Source organism: Echinococcus granulosus, assembly GCF_000524195.1.
Source record: "Echinococcus granulosus chromosome Unknown EG_S00007, whole genome shotgun sequence".
NCBI classification, from domain to species: Eukaryota; Metazoa; Platyhelminthes; class Cestoda; order Cyclophyllidea; family Taeniidae; genus Echinococcus; species Echinococcus granulosus.
In genome coordinates this window covers 1,461,069-1,477,176 of record NW_020170387.1, presented here as the reverse complement: position 1 = coordinate 1,477,176, position 16,108 = coordinate 1,461,069, and the positions used below count along the sequence as shown (strand labels likewise).

General features: G+C 42.1%; 2 protein-coding genes across 2 annotated transcripts; one reads left to right on the top strand and one right to left on the bottom strand. All coding sequences in view use genetic code 11, as the record gives it.

Annotated features, from left to right (window-relative positions):
• Positions 1-883: 883 nt before the first annotated feature.
• Positions 884-9,187, bottom strand: EGR_01865 (hypothetical protein; the record flags this gene model as incomplete). The annotated part of the gene is made up of 12 exons (XM_024491114.1): positions 884-967; positions 1,398-1,460; positions 2,252-2,341; positions 2,586-2,633; positions 3,185-3,388; positions 4,943-4,992; positions 5,076-5,108; positions 5,541-5,668; positions 7,813-7,874; positions 8,748-8,841; positions 8,913-9,054; positions 9,088-9,187. The coding sequence occupies 12 exons, from the start codon at positions 9,185-9,187 to the stop codon at positions 884-886; spliced, it is 1,098 nt and encodes a 365-aa protein (XP_024354570.1).
• Positions 9,188-10,115: 928 nt separating this feature from the next.
• Positions 10,116-14,963, top strand: EGR_01864 (1-acyl-sn-glycerol-3-phosphate acyltransferase alpha; the record flags this gene model as incomplete). The annotated part of the gene is made up of 6 exons (XM_024491113.1): positions 10,116-10,206; positions 10,239-10,414; positions 10,449-10,547; positions 10,586-10,655; positions 10,717-10,795; positions 14,798-14,963. The coding sequence occupies 6 exons, from the start codon at positions 10,116-10,118 to the stop codon at positions 14,961-14,963; spliced, it is 681 nt and encodes a 226-aa protein (XP_024354569.1).
• Between the last annotated feature and the right edge of the window lie 1,145 nt (positions 14,964-16,108).

Here is a 16,108-nt window from a genome sequence, read left to right as displayed (position 1 = left end):
CCTCGGATCGAATCCAACCATTGATAGACCTGGCCTCTGGAGCTGGTAGGCATTTGCAAAACCCTGCACTGCTGAGTTATAAAATCTACACTTTTTTAACAGAATACAAGTTTTGAAGCCCCTAGGAATAAATCCAGACACTTCTCAGATAATGCCCATTTCCTAGACCTTTGGTGCTGTTGTACTTCGTACCGTTGTTTTCTCATAGTAATTCGACTCATTAAAACTAAACTAATGACGCGACAGCGGGCCCCACGCCGTCAATGTCCGTAAAACGGAGGTCATATCGCATTGTTATTTTAGCATTTGTGACCCATTACCAAGTCCCGCTGTTCCCCCGTTCTGCTGCTGGGTAGGCCTCAATTTCGTTCACGCGGGACACGCTTACCCCTACTGAGAATTGCATCCCATCTCATCCATTTAAGCATGTTGGAATCCATAACCTCTGAATGAAGTTAGGAAACGTGCACGAAGCAGACACATGGTAGTTTACGAATCCGCAAATGCACATCTGATCGGAGGTTTACCACCTCCACACCATGCATGACGATCCTCCATCCATCATTAATAGTTGCAGATGATCTTGAAAATTTTAATTCCCCTTCAATCCTGTCCCTCCCATATTCTCTGCCTGAGATCCCCTAGTCGTGCTGAGACCCGCTTAATCCACCAGTAAGGCCTTTTGAAAGTTGTATGGAACAATGGTTTCGTGATTTGTGAATAGAAATAAACGGGCTGGTAGTAATGTCAACAACAATAGTGGGAAGGTCGGTGAAAACATGAGGGACGCAAAAAATAAATGTAATGTTGGGATAAGAGGAGAGGAGCATTCGGTTCAATCTAAAAGATGAGGCGAGCTATGACACGCACGGTAGCTGATAACTCATTGTAAGCAAGTATCGAGATGTATCTCCAGAGCGTCTCTGTCCGGCAGCCAAATTTGGCATTTGGGACAGACTGGTGTCTCCTGTAAAAGGGAGGAAAAGGTGTGACCTGAGAAACCTAACCCTGTGGGGGTCAATGAACGAAAATAGGTTGGTATTTGCGGCCAAAAGACTAATAAAAAATGGAAAAACGGTATATCAACTCCTAGTGGGGGGTATGCTCCTCAATCGTGAAGAAATTCATCCGTCGCAGCAGGCCTTGGTAACAAGGCTCGGCCTCCCTAGAGTAGGCATCCACCGGGTTGGAGGCAAGCGAAGTAATGACCATTTTAAATGACCTGGAAGCTACCTTCTTGATCGCATAAAAAGGCTCAAGTCATTATCAGCATGACCTCCAAAAAGACCTATTTCTGATTCACAACAATCATGTACTAGATGTTGCTCTAGTTTTTAATCGAATCTAAGCCTATTAAACCAAGAAAATACGCAATAAAGAAGGCAATAAATGCTCACATCATCGGGTAGAAAGCTGGGCTTTTGTCTACGACTGGGTCCGGGTTGGCTTTGAGAAGAGGACTAAAGGCAAAAAAAGCAGCTTTTAGGGGAACTTAAAGAGGCAAGTTAAAAAACAGACGCTGTCTGATCCAATAAATGGCATTCCACAAGGCCAAAGTCGATGGGTTGTCTCTCACTCAGAGACGTGAATCTGACTTGAAAATACGGCAGTAACACAAAATTGTTATAGCTTACACCTGAATCGGATTAGCCTGGCTTTCCATATACCATTGTAGTTACCAAAATTAGGCTTGATCTTGCACTTAAAGGAGAGGTCATCCCTAAATCTGTTTTAAACGAATACCATCCCAAATCATTCCATATTTAAGTGGAATGACCTGAGGACTGAGATCACACGATATCCTTTTAGCTTGAGGCCTCATTTCGGTGTCGTTAACTAGATTTTTACCGGTCAGATCTGAAGGAACAGTTCGAAACGGCTCCTGGGAATATGGGACCTGTTCCCATCACAAACAATTGAGCAATGCGTCAAGAGCACTTTAGCCCAGTCCATTTCAACAGCAAGTAGTTAGGGCTTGTAATGAAAGATTGCAATGTGCGCGGAAAAGAAAATTATGCAGGGATGGGACGATGACTCCTAACTATGGCATGGATAAGAACACAGAGAAAAGGCAAATAGGCTATCGAGGTTATTACCATGAGACCGGATGGTAGAAGCTGTGGACATACTATCGGAACTGGAGGAACAAAACGCTTTACTAACCGATGTGGCACTGGCAAAAGCTGCAAAACAAAATGGTGTTACCATTTAGACTGGAGGCTTGTAGGGATAGAGGATAGATGGGACATACCATGGGCTGGGTCACGCTACTCGAAGCATCACCAGGATTTTGAAGTGGTGGTTGAGTGGATTTCTCCCTAACTTCTATTACCACGACATCCTGACAGAAAAAAGCAAAAACATTTTAATTCAAAAGTAGCCAAAATCCTAGTAGGGGTTTTCCTCCACATTCAAAAGTGTCTCCTTCAGGTGTCATATTTACTCATCTAAATAATACCTTGATTCAGTTTGACAGTGCATATGAGTGGCATTCAATAGTGGATGTGCAAAAATAGCATAGAAAGTTATTGTAATATCCGGGGGATACAGATACTACACAAGGAGTAAACTAAATGAGTTCCTACCTCATTTGCATAAGGCCCTAGGTACGATGGTGAGGTTGTAGAAGGCTTCTAAAGGGAAAAAATTTAGTAATTTCAGGTATGAGTAAATATTTTCTCGATACAGAGAATAGTAGGAAGGTCATAACGTGCTGAAATAATCAAGGCGTTTAGCAACTCCCATCGAGCGTAATTCATGGCCAAATCAGACAATTAATGGAAAACATCATTTTGCCTTTTTATTAACAAAGGCACCAGTTGAAGCTGAACATCAAGATCAATTACAGGAACACAATGATATCAGTTGCAATATTACGGAAGCAATTAATTGCTTTTTTAAAAAAAGTCGGACAAATATAGAATTACTCCTTAAGTAAACACGAAAATCTCTCCATTTTACAGAGGCTAATATCATAGATCAAATTAAATGCATTCTTGTTTGGGTAAAATAATACTACCTAGTTCTAAAAAAATCAATTTACAAGAGTAAGAAGATCCACTATAACCCAAGAATTAGCCGATCTCCGCTAAATAGCGATTGTCAGTTCCTCACATAGGGGTTTTTGGTTACAAGCTTTTAGAAACCCTTAAAGGCAATGTGAGATGTGGCAAGCCCATTTTACCGGGGAAAATGACGCGGAATGCGATTTGTCTCCCTCCGTACTATCAAGAAATCCGTCGGCTGGAAACTGGGCATGATCCTCCTTCCGTTTGCCCTCCGTAAGTGGCTTAAGAACTTGTTGGATAAGGTCCCTCTGACGTTCCATGATATTGCCCATCTCTGATTGAAACACGGATGTAACTTCCTCTCTGATCATTCGACTTATCTAAAAAAAGGCAGAAAGAGTAACACATGCAACTTAACGATGCAAAAAAATAATGCTTAAACGCTTCAGATTGACTTGCTAGTGGCGCAGGATCATGCTCGCATAAAGGTAACTACATAACAGCAGACAAAATGTCCGTACTCATGAATGATGTAGCCAATAGAAATTACCAAGACAGAGAACATGTTCGACTCGACCATGTCAGCAACTGTTTTAAACAATCAATGGGAGTAAGTGGCGAACACAACAGACTGATTGAATTAGTTTAAGCAGATGCAAGAGTTTTGACTGGTCATTCGCTTGAGCTACCTCTTGGAGTAAGTCGGGAGCCGGATAGAAAGAATTAGACCCAGACTGAGGACGGTTAGTGGCACCAGCACCAACCATCACAGCACTATGCTTGCAACAGACGAAACAAGTCTTTGAGACCGAGGAGAAGTCATCCTGAAAGTTGCTCCCATCATCCATTCCAATGCCTGATGAGGTGGCAGAGGACATAGAGCTCTGCCGCCATCCAGGGGCCTCTAGCATCATCCACCAAGGGCAAGCGCCAAACGGCTCTGTCTGAGTTTGAACTGATATTGAGGGCTTAGGCAACAAAGGCGGGACGAAGCCGACAGCAACCGATCTCGACACCGCAAGATCTCGGCCACTAACTTTGATACCACCTTTGCCACCGCTACCGCCACAACCGTCAATGATTACCTCCTTGGCTCGTACTGACACGTTGCGCTGAAGAGCTGCAGCCGCCGCCAAGGAGGCCACATTCTTCTGCAGCGAGACAATCTCATCTTTTGTTGACTGCCTCCTTGGCGACAGTGGAGGTAACTGCCGCTGCGTCAGTAATGATGATGGCTTCGCGCCCGAGGAAGACAGTATCGTGGGCTTGGATGGAGATGTGGAAGCGCCAAAGAGTTCCTTGGCCCCGGGAATTTGCCGCGGAATGGCACGGAGGTCACTCGGTACGTGGTCGGACCCACTTGCAGTAAGAGAGGCACTGAGTTTCTTTTTAAGGCGCTGCACATGTCCAACAGGTAGACGGAGGTCATCATCGATGACAAGACTATGACGAGCACTACTGACAATGTGAGGATCGTGTCGGTAGGTGACGGTAGTGGCAGTGGCAGCAGGCCGAAGTGGAAGCTGTTGGGACTGCTGTTCGCAGTCAACATGGTGAGATTGGTGTCGATATTGCTGGTACTGTTGCAGACGGTGGTAGTAGTGGGGTGGGGGAATGGCATGCTGAGGGTACTGCGAGTGGTACAGCGAAACCTCGCTAGAGGTCTTACGGATCAGATTCAAACTAGGCAGGTGCGGTGAAAAAAAGTACTGGATGCATGCAGTACGACACAAAAAGATCATGCGGTTCGTGGAAATGTTTGAAAGGGAAAACAAGCGGTAAGCTTTCCAAAAAACAGCAGTTCAACGCTAACTTTTGTAAAAAAAAGCCTAAGCTTCTAATATTTACATGTATTGGATCTAATCATCTCTAAGTAATGCAGCAAAAAAGTGTCTGGTAATATTTTGAAGTATTAAATGAAGAGAATAACTTACATCCATATTTGACTCCGCCTTTGGTGATGAAGAAGTATTTGACTCCAAATCTGCATCATGAGGAAATGAAACGGCTAATACATTTGAAGTGAGGAAGAGCATTACTGAGAAGGGTGATCGCAAAAACCCATACCTGGTCTGTCACGCTGTTCTGGTTGGCCCAAGTCTGTGGATAAGAATTAGGTAGGTTTTAGTTTGAGAGTAAAAGCCCACTACCCAAAGGTGCTGCGTAGAGCGTAGTAAGAGTGGTACTAATGGTAGCAATGTGTGGCCTTTACGACATGTAGGGTCACTGCAAATACGCAGTTATGTGAACTGCTGCTTCTTAGGAGGAACCAATGAGTGCTAAAGTGGCGCGTTAAGTAGTTGTCCACACACGCGTACGAGTGGGTGGGCGGGCAAGTGATCGCGCAACGCCGAACAATCGCAAATGGAGCAAGCAACCGAGATAGCACGGCAATCTTGTTCCGACTAGGACCACGAAAGAGAGCAAAAGTGGTGTGCCTGTAGGGTGTACTCGCAAGCTGATCGAAGTCTTGATGGACCGGATAGCAGCCGTGGGATAAAAATGTGAAAAAGGGCAACGGTGGAGACGAACCAGAGGTAGATCCGAGTCGCGCCTCCATAACCAGCTTCACACGATCCCGAATGATCTCTGCGCGAGTGCACAACTCTTCCACATCAGCGGTGGGAGCGGTCTTGCTCGGTCCGACGGTAGAAGCATCACTAACAATCGGAGGCAAACAGAAACAATTAAACAACAAACCTTCCCAAAAGACACTATCTTTTAAAAACTGTTACTCTGGGAAGAATAAAGGCGGTCAAAAATAATAAGTTCCTAGAGGCAGAATTGTGCATCGTTAATAAAAAATACCAGCGGAAAATCTCGTCCGGATCCTTTGCGGAAAATGCGTAGTTGATTCGGTCTACCATACTAGAATTTGTTGCTATTTTACAATTAGACCTCAAAATCGATGTAATTTTAGGGCATATTCATCATGAAACAGGTGTATCACTAGAGTAAGGGGAATCAAGATATTGCTGTCTGCTTTATTAAACATAATCACCTCCAAAGACACAGTTGCTCTGTATGAAAAAGCTGACCAAAACACTCCTTCCCCGATGTGGTTCCCATTACAGTGTTAAAAGCAAAGCACTGGAAAATAGTCACCCTCGAATCTTTTCAAAAACTTCACGGTCCCTTTCATCCACCACTCTAGCCTTCGCCGTTACTTGGGACTTGGAGCTCAAAATAACAATTATTCCTAGGTACTTTGTTATTAAATTTGCTGAGGGCTAGCTAACATTCAACTAATTATTTTACACGACAGTCGAAAGAAGTGGCAGCTACTTGTGACGGGAACATCGAAATGGTAAATGAAAAAGTCTACTTAAAAAATAGCAGTAATACAGAAGGCAAGTCCGAGATGCTTATTGGTTTACTATCAACCGACCCTAATTTGACTCAATAAGTTGGACTAGCAGTGAGCCAGAGTTTTGCTAAAACTAGCTGCTGAGGACAGGCTTTGAGGAAGTAAATGTTATCCTACTGACAATAAATTATCGTTAATTTTGTCGCAACACATGATAAACTTGGGTGATTAAATCGCTCAGAAAACAAGTCCGATCAAGCAAAAGTTTTGTAGTAAAGTAACTGACGAAATAACCCCAAAGATATTTATTTGTTTCAGCTGACATCCACATTTAAAAAAGGCACTTAACAGACCCCAGGTATGAGCAAGAGATACTATAAAAAACAGTGATGACTTAATGGTCTAAATCAATTTTAGATACGCATATGAATGATTTTCAAAGTAAAAGGGGTGTAACGTGACAACAGAAGATTCAGAATAGATGATTATGACAACTTCACTGCCTATCTGAAAACTAAATTATTGAAGTGTTGGATCATACAAACGTAGAAATGTAAGAATAGGTGATCCGTGAATTTGTTTCTTTAAATGATCGACGATAAGCTGCCATACATCAATGAAACGCGATTGTACACGCACGTAGTGCTGATGCCCACCCATGTCATTTTCACATTTATAGGCCCATGGCCAAGTTCTGGTAAGGCGCCAGTAAATATCTCCAGCAGTGCGATCTAAATACCATCCCGCTGAACAAAAGTAGGAGGCAGGTGAAGGGGATTGTACAACACAACCGCCTAAAAGTCACATAAACTTCTGGACGCAGTGGCGATGCCAATGCTATGAACTCAACGACGATAGCGTCAGAGGACATGCACGTTGTTGAAAAAAGTTACAAGAGAACTCTGCATGTAACACCCTTACATGTGCCTAATTCAATCACCTCTGCCATCTTTGACTTCGAAGAAGAGTCATGCGATTACTAGGATGCACCGACTAAAACTAAAGAACGAGGGGACGCCTACTTTGCAAACAAGGGTATATGAGGCAGCATAATCGATAGCAATAACACAGGCTAAAACTGTAGTTCTTATCTGACATCTCGACATAAAACACATCATCAAAGTTCTTCAATCTTGTGTCTTCCACACTGAAACAAGCTAATCTAACAAAAAGCAAAAACAAATATTTTATTTCCACACTCACACGTGACACGACAATTAATCTCCAATTGCTTTGCCTTCTAACAGTAGTATCTACTAGATACATTTGCATCGAAAAGAAACAGCACAAATCAACCGACTCATTTGAGTCCCGTCAAAAACTTTAAAAACAGCGACCCAAAACTATTCAATGTGTATGCCTAAAAAGTGAAACAAAATTCCATCCACGTTTCAACTTACTGTCTTTCATCACGTGAATATTCTCAGCAAAAAGGCACTATTGCTAAGAAACGGTATTGTAAGGGGTTACGATTTCTAGGCGTTCAGTAAGACTCACCAAGAGGGCGGAAGAAGGGCGTCGATTTGGTCAAAGACACCAGCCAGATGTACGAGTTTAGCCTAAGAGAGGGAGACCAAAAAGAATAAATGAGCTAGCTCAACTTCTTTTAACCACAGTGTCAGGGATGCTCGCCACGGTAACCGAGTTTCGATACCGTGGAGCTACCGGTAGTAGCGCAGTCGCGGCAACAACTTATGCGTGTAAGTGCATTAGTGCGAATCTATTGAATCAATGGCATCCCAATTGAACGTCGGCTGCGCATTTAACCCCACAATTATGCATATGGCCACAGCAATAACTTGCAGCCGAGGAAAGTCATAATCCCTCGGCTGGAATTCAGTAGACCCCTCCGCCCCTTTATCTTCGATGGATTAAGAAGTACTCGGCAACAAAAAGGTCGATGCTGTGTAGGGACCGGCATTTCGACTATAAACGTGCTCCCAAAATGGTCTCCAATACAAACTTGATGCAGAAGAAAAGTCAAGCATGAATAAAAACCTACTTGGCTATTCCCACTCATCTAGTGAAAAATGGGACTGGATACGATGCTCACACATAAACAATGACCAGTAATTATTCCACATTTTCCCCCATTCTTACGTTCACAATCACTATTTGTGTAATGTCCAGGCACCAAGGAAATAATGCTGACAAAAGTATTCTTGATTAAACCGTAGTGAAGACAAATTCATTCAGATAAGATTCATACGTTGTAGAGCAGTAAGTTGTGCAAGAGAAACTTCAAATATCTGATTAGAGCATAGATCTGGTAGGATAGACTAATGATAGCGAGTCGAAGTTTACCGTTCTTGGGTCACAGCCAACATAAACCATTGATTGAGCTCGTAATTAACTTTGTTGCATAAAATAATGTAGCCAAGCATCATGCATGATATGGCTTTTTAGGACAATACTAATAAAATAAAACTCACCGAAGACTCAGGTGAACCTTGTGTATTCAGACTCTCGAACTTATTGGCCAAGTCCTCGTACTCCTTCTTGACAGCAACCAATTTTGAACAGAGACTTTTCACGTGGTTGCGCAGAACAGCCTCGGAAGAAGTGTGTAGCTGAATTAAATATTCAATTAACCAAACAATAAAAAACGTGCCGATCCTAGTATGCGCCTCATAAGATCATCCGAGTTCGATTCAAAATCGGGCGGAGTATTCTTCAAGGCAAGTTCCATGTTTAAATTTAATGTATCATGCAACAGAGTGACACCCTTAAGAAGGGATTCTGTAGAAATAACAATGAAAATAAGTAAATTACCGCGCGCCGCTCCATATGCCTGTACAACTTCCGCAAGGTTGTCAAATTCTACTGATTCTTTATGCTCCTCATCCACGACGACAAACTCCGACTCATCCATTATTCACACAAAATAGTGAAAACGAACTTCCACAGCGTATAGCATTCAATAAATATGGTTAGTCGGGAATGTTTAAAACAAGGACGTCTTTGAAATGATGACTAAGCCGTATACCAGCTTGAAAAGTTCTCTCTAAATTATGATCTAGGTATAGTAAAAGTTTGACTAACTGCTTGTTATAGACCGGCAAATAATGCCTCATCTTCAATAAAATGTCAAACAAATAATCTTCTAAATAAAAACAATTCACTAATGACTTTTATAAAATTTTTGCTAACATTTTTACTTCTTTAGGGATAGATTTACTAGTGGGTTCATGAATCATGTTAACCAGTGTGTGTGAGTTTGCAGAATCAAGTTGCTGTAGATTACTTTTTAGATGCATTGAATCTAAGACTAGCCACCTTATTCTTAAAAGGCCAGGTTAGAATTTGACACAATGCTTTATTTACCTCCCTCAACATGCAAGGCAATTTGTATACGGAGTGGATCCCTACCCATATTGTTTAAACTTTTCTTTCTACGAGGTCTTCATGCAACAAAGAAGAAGGTTTTTATATTTATTCCATTATACAAGATTTATGATCTTTTGCTAATTGGCTTTGTTGCCACAGCTCACCAAGGTCATTGTTAATGTGTTCGCAGTTCATATGATTCATAACCCACTGCTGATGGTCAGGTCTAGTTGAAGTTACGCGACTCCTGTATTGATGCTTCGAGGGATATTTGGTGGAATTTATAGAGAAGTTCAATTTTGGTCAAAATTGGTCGCTGCTACATGTGTATTATTGCTTGGGGCTCTTTATTATTGCATTAAGTATTCTTTTACTGGTCGGAGCTATTACAATAGTTAGTAAGGTCTTGATTACCATTTTATTAGGTTAGTAATACGATTTATTTATGGCAAACAATTAGCTGGATTGTTGGAATGCGGCATAGGGTTCATGGAATAGAAAATCAAGTTACAGATGGTCCACGTATCATTGTAGTCAATCACCAAAGTGCCCTTGACATTCCAGGTATTTGTATTCCTAATACCGTTATCCTTGAGCCTTGATCCCCGTGTGGCCCAGGCGATCGACATTCGTAGCCAAACGGTCCATAGCAACCTATGCTTCATTTGGCTTACTTGTCTGGTTTCTTAAAGCCATTTTAATTGATCGTTCGAACCGTGATGACAGTATACATAAGTTGCGTAATGCAGCCAAAATTGTTAAAGAGCATCAGGTAGGATTTGGCAGTTCTACATGTTTTTCTTAAGGTTTCGGTCATCATTTTTCCTGAGGGCACTCGAGGAGACGGAAAGAGTGGTTTGCTTCCCTTCAAAAAAGGCGCATTTTACCTCGCTGTGGAAGCGCAGGTCCGCGTCTTTACTTTGTTTAACTTGCCTTTTTTAAGGTTCCCGTCCAGCCCGTTGTAATTGCGTCATATTCTGGATTCGACATATCTAACAGAGTGGCTAGGGGAGGTACATGTCTATTGAGAGTCCTAGATCTTAGGTGTCTGCGATATTTTTATATTGCCTTCAGTTTCTACCATCGGCATGGTTGCCTCAGATGTAGCCCCCCTTGCTGATAGGGTTCAAAAGAAGATGTCTGATGTCTTTATGTCATCCCTACCCCCTAAAATTTAAGACGGCGATTCCTGAATATCCATGACAGAACTCACTGTCACCGACTGTTCGTTTGTTAATGACTTGATCTTGTTGACTTCATGGTGTAAATCTACTTAAATACACTTATTTTTTTACATCTTACTCGTCGACTTTTGTCACCAGAAACACTCAAATTTATTGCTGACCAGGTCAGTATTTTGTGCATAAATCCGCCCAATTTCCCTGCTTTTGCTCTGAAGTTGCAATGGGACTTTTATTCTAATATTTTTCAGCAGTTTAGGCTAATATACTGTGATTTTTCGTAGACACCGACTGCTGTCATGTGTCGATTGTTACGAGACTTAGCACAAGCCCCTTATCGAGGCCCCGTGAGAGCATAACAAAATTTTTAGGTTTATTTTGCTCCTTCAACCAGTCTCATTTCGCTTATTTAATTCGGTTCCCTAGATTTTGCGCACATTTAAAACACACGCAGAAGGTTGGACACTATTTGCTTGAGACCACTTAGTCATATATCGTTGTGCATTTCGCTTGAACTTCCATTTGAAGTGATGCATTAATCGCCATTCTACGGGCGATTTGCGTTGCCAAACACTGGGCTTTACAGAATTGGTCTTGCTACCGGTGAAAATTTCGGGAAAGTTGCACACCCTTGCTTTATTCTCCAAATATATGCCTATCAAGGGGGTGCGCTAGACTGCATGGTTGCGCTCCTTGGTCCAACGTGCTTTTGCGTCATTAGTTTGAAGAAATGCATTTGGGATATCCAAAATAGTACACCTTGATGTTAACTATAGGTGTTTTGCTTATTTCCGAAACAGTCTACTTGCGTGTTTGAGACCTTTCGCTCACGATGCTTGTTAGTGATATAAATGAATTTAAAATTGGGCTCCGAATACATTTCTCTTTAACATGGTAAGCATCTTCCCTTGAAAATGGGGTAGTTGATTCATCCAAGTGTATTCGGAGTGCATCGCTTGAATCATCTATAAACACTTAATAAGGCAGATCGGTTTGGAGACGAGTTCATTATCATCTAACAAGAGGGTTGAATGAATATGTGCATTAGAATAAAGGCGATAGGGTGAAATTAGCATGGCAACCGAGCTCTGCGGTTGAATATTATTTAAGCGAGCATCATTTTATTGAAGCTAACATCAAACTGCCTAGAGTAATGTCTGATGTTTGCCAGCTATTCGGTTGGCATCACACTGAGTGGAGGCCTTTTGGGTGTCTATGTGCATAAAGTAGAATGATGTTTGCCACTTGTGCCGCCACAAGTAGTGTGTTGCCTGATATTACCGCAAAAAAGTCGGCTTTTATTGAATGAATAGATACCACTCTTGATTACAAGCACAAAACAGTTGCAGTTAGTTCTTGCTTGCAAATGGATGAAGCATACAGTTAAGCCAGGAGTCGGATTCTTAAGAGGTGGATAGGATCCATGTAATAGCACGAATGGATAGAGCAAGTACCACGCTGCTACATGGACCTCGCTCTCCATGATGACACTTTGCATCGGCAGCGACAAAAGTGGCTAAATTAATGGGAATAAATTGTAGGAAATGAAGGAATAAAGATTGTTCGTTGATCCTTCATCATACTGAGTGGACACCAGAATGCAGCTGCACTATTTAATCTCGTCAACTTCGATAAAGTGCATTTATCACGTTCTTAGCAAATCGTGCTGCTTAAGGCTGGACGTTGTTCTATAACAGCCGTATTCCATGTGGTTGCCTTTCGTAGAAGCACTTTCTAGAGCGAAACCAAGACAAAATAATCCACTTTCTTGAGGCTCATTCCTGGTTTAAGCCATGCTTTCCCCTTTGTTCACTGTTTTTACAGCGTCACTTTCATATGGACAATTTTGACTCGTTGATTTCAGGCCGCTCGACATTAGTGACTATGGTGCAGCTCTAAAAGTTAGGGCAGTAATCAAGTATGCGTGTATTTAACTAGCCGGTCAATCTACTTAGGCATAAGGATTCTTCAAGCGTCACTGAGAGAAACCATATTCTTCAATCCATCCCACTGGTATCATTTTGGCACCTGAGGTGATCTTAAAGATGTACGCGAACCGATTATCCAAATGGCTGAGACACGGGCATATTCACCTTCGCGGCGGCCTTGCTCAGACAAGTCAATTCAAATGCCTGAACCTAGCGAATGCCTAAATATGGCCAAATGATAAGGCGCAGCCGCACTCACAACCTGGCAGGATTTGGCTGGTTCCTGACCAGCATTGATCATACCTGGTAGCGACATTGGAATTAGTCATGATCCACACGCAGCTGACATTTTTGGCCACGGGAACCATTATACTAACCAATGGTTTATAAAGGTTATGACTGAGTGTAAGAGTAGAGCCTAACTTCTCTCTGTTGTGCCCGGTTTTCATTAACCATTCGGCACTGGTAGCAGTGTACCAACATCATAGTCTGCGTAAGTCTGGAAGTAGAGCTTTGATAAGCACGCTGAAGGACTGGGGTACTAGCTCTTTGGCGTTACTGTGGAAGGTGAATCGTGGGGTATTGAAAAGGTTTGTGTATTAAACGAACTCAGTATATTATTTACATCAACGGAAAGACAAAGAACATGAAACTTCCCTCCACTGATGCCGATTTATGATTACAATTTGTGGCAAGACTAACCCTTCGCCTGTAATTACTTTGTTGAATTTCAGAAGTGAACCGTTTCAATCTTGGTGATATCGGAGGGATCGCGTGTGGAGTGAAGATGTGAGTGCAAACCTCTAATGCGCAGTTTTGGATTCTTGGGATTGGTTTGTCAAATTAACACCCATCAAGGTGCTTTGCTCTCCACTCGAGTCGCTTTTGCGCTAATGACAATGTCAGTTGCTCCTTTTCTGTGGCTGCTTCGTATTATTGTCTTGATAGTGTAGTTGTCGGAGGGAGGGAAATCTCTTGTACTCACGGTACATTGATTACAGTGATGATGGTAGTCTAGAGGGCTACATTGTCCCATTTCATCTTCTTTCGCCTCGAAATTCACTGTGGCGCTGCACATTTATACGGGAAAGAGCGTGTGCATGTTAATCAACACCAGTATCGGTGGGGTTCTTTATCCGCAGATCCATCAGTTTAGTCTTTGGTAGTGAGTGTAAGAAAGTGTAATAATGCAAACTTTTTATACATTCCATCGCAGTGATTGCAACTGTTTGTGCACGTCCATTTTTTTATAGGGAATGCACTTTTTCTAATCCATACTGGGGTCAACTTGAGTCCTTCGTAGGGGCCAACGTTTGCTCTCCTGTTAGATTCTAAGTTACTTAATTTGCAATCGGACTTATATACTCATACCCTTTAAGATTGTTTTAACACCTTTATTCTTTCAGCTGGTCAGTGTATTTGTGATTATTAACGGCATTAGCCCAATTCCAAAACATTTCGATAATACAGTTTTTTTTTTTTCGTGTTTAAATTGGAAAACAGATGGATCTGAGAGATTTTAAGTTCATTGGTCGCCACGCGGTCATGTCTAGGAGACCGTTCTAGTGGTTCCATTTCCACTGGTACTAAAAGGTTGCCGCATCTAGTAAACAACATTTAAAAATAGGAAAATACTCGATATTTTAAAAAAGAGTTCTGCTAAATACGTGTGGATTGCGCAATTTTACTAGGTTGGACTCATCACAACTTCACTAGTCTCTGGTGGGTCAAACACACAACCTGCTTACAGACAACCCCCGCACACTTAACCATGAAAGATCATCTCATTTTGCAGTGAATCCTTCCCATTCAGTGGATAACGTGTGTTCGTCTAGTTGGTTATTTGCAGTCACCACACCGATTAATAAAGGCTTTCAGCGGTCGAGGTGAAGCACAATCGCCGTTGTCTTGCTGTTTAGACCTTTTGCATCGCTTTGCACTAAGCGAAGTTAGTTTCTTTAAACCCCATCTGACTGTCTACATTGTGATAAAGTTTATTTTTAATGATTGCCAAAAAATCTTATAACCCTTCGAAAAGCACCGTAGGTGTGAAATGTGTGCATTCTTCAGTGACTTTGTATTTTCGATTAAAATTCCTGATATCATCAGGGATGATGGAGTATTGCTCCATGGTTCGAAAATCCTCTGCTGGACCGTCTTTAAACCAGATGCTTATAGTCGCGCATGTTTTGGCATTGCTCTAATCCACTAATCTTCTCCTCCAATTTTCCAACATTTAAATATTCTGGAATGAAGGGAAAGTCGTGAAGTATTGCATCGTAAATTTGTTTTCTGCAGTATCTTCACGGGATACGTATCTACGTTTGGGGGTTTCCGAAAGCACATTGGATAGAATTGCCTGCTTGGACTGCTGCAATAGGATGATGTTAAACCTCCTAATTCTGCCAGTAAAACTGGTCGTACTTATAAATTAATCAGTAAAGTAAGTTCAAAATGTGAATATATGCAGTTGAAAAAGCATGAATTTAGGGAATGGTAAAAAATTTCTTAGCCATTCAATTTGGGATTTGAACTAAATACAAGGTCTGCCGAGATGCTACACATAAGTACAGATAGGACATTAACGAAACAACTTTAGCGTATTCTAACTTTTAGAAGCGTGTTGCCTCTCAGGTGGCGATTTCAACCACGGAATCATCCTCTTTCTCATTTAAAACACTGACTACATAGTTGGGCTAGATTATCCTCAACTCATGGGACCGGCTATATCTATCGCTACATTCTTCTAGAGGTTAAGCGAATCCTGTTAACTAGCTTTCCCGGCCCTAAATTCAAAAGGGCACTATAGCCTTCTCTTCAGCGTTTTTTATGACCTCATGCCAGCATATGTCCTCTTTTCGTGTAAGGCACCATGTTGCAGCTCCAGCTCTCCTCTAGGCCTTCAGCACAGGATAAAACTATGCATCTGGCAGCACATCGGATTGCCTCCAATCAAATTAAACTCCGTTAAGTGGACCTATTTAAGTGATGCACAATACCAGTTAGACAGTCTAGTTTATCCCCGCTGGAAATGTACACCTTAAAACGGCGTCTCAATCCTAATGATTTGTCGTTAATCTGGGGGCCAGTGTGCCAAATAAACGACCAATGGAAGTGTTCAGAGGATAACAAAGCATGTTAGAGATATGCAACCGCCCCGATGACTCACGCCGCCGTGCAGCTTCACTGCAGGTTGCGAGAGCGGTAAAAAGGGCGGCAACGGCGGCCGCTGCGAAGGTCATATATAGTAGTCAACCTTGTCGATGGCGAACATAACAGGCTCCCCTGCAGGGCGGACAGGTGGGTAGCAATCTGGACCAACACTGGATTCGCGCGTATCAAGACAACGGTATTCGC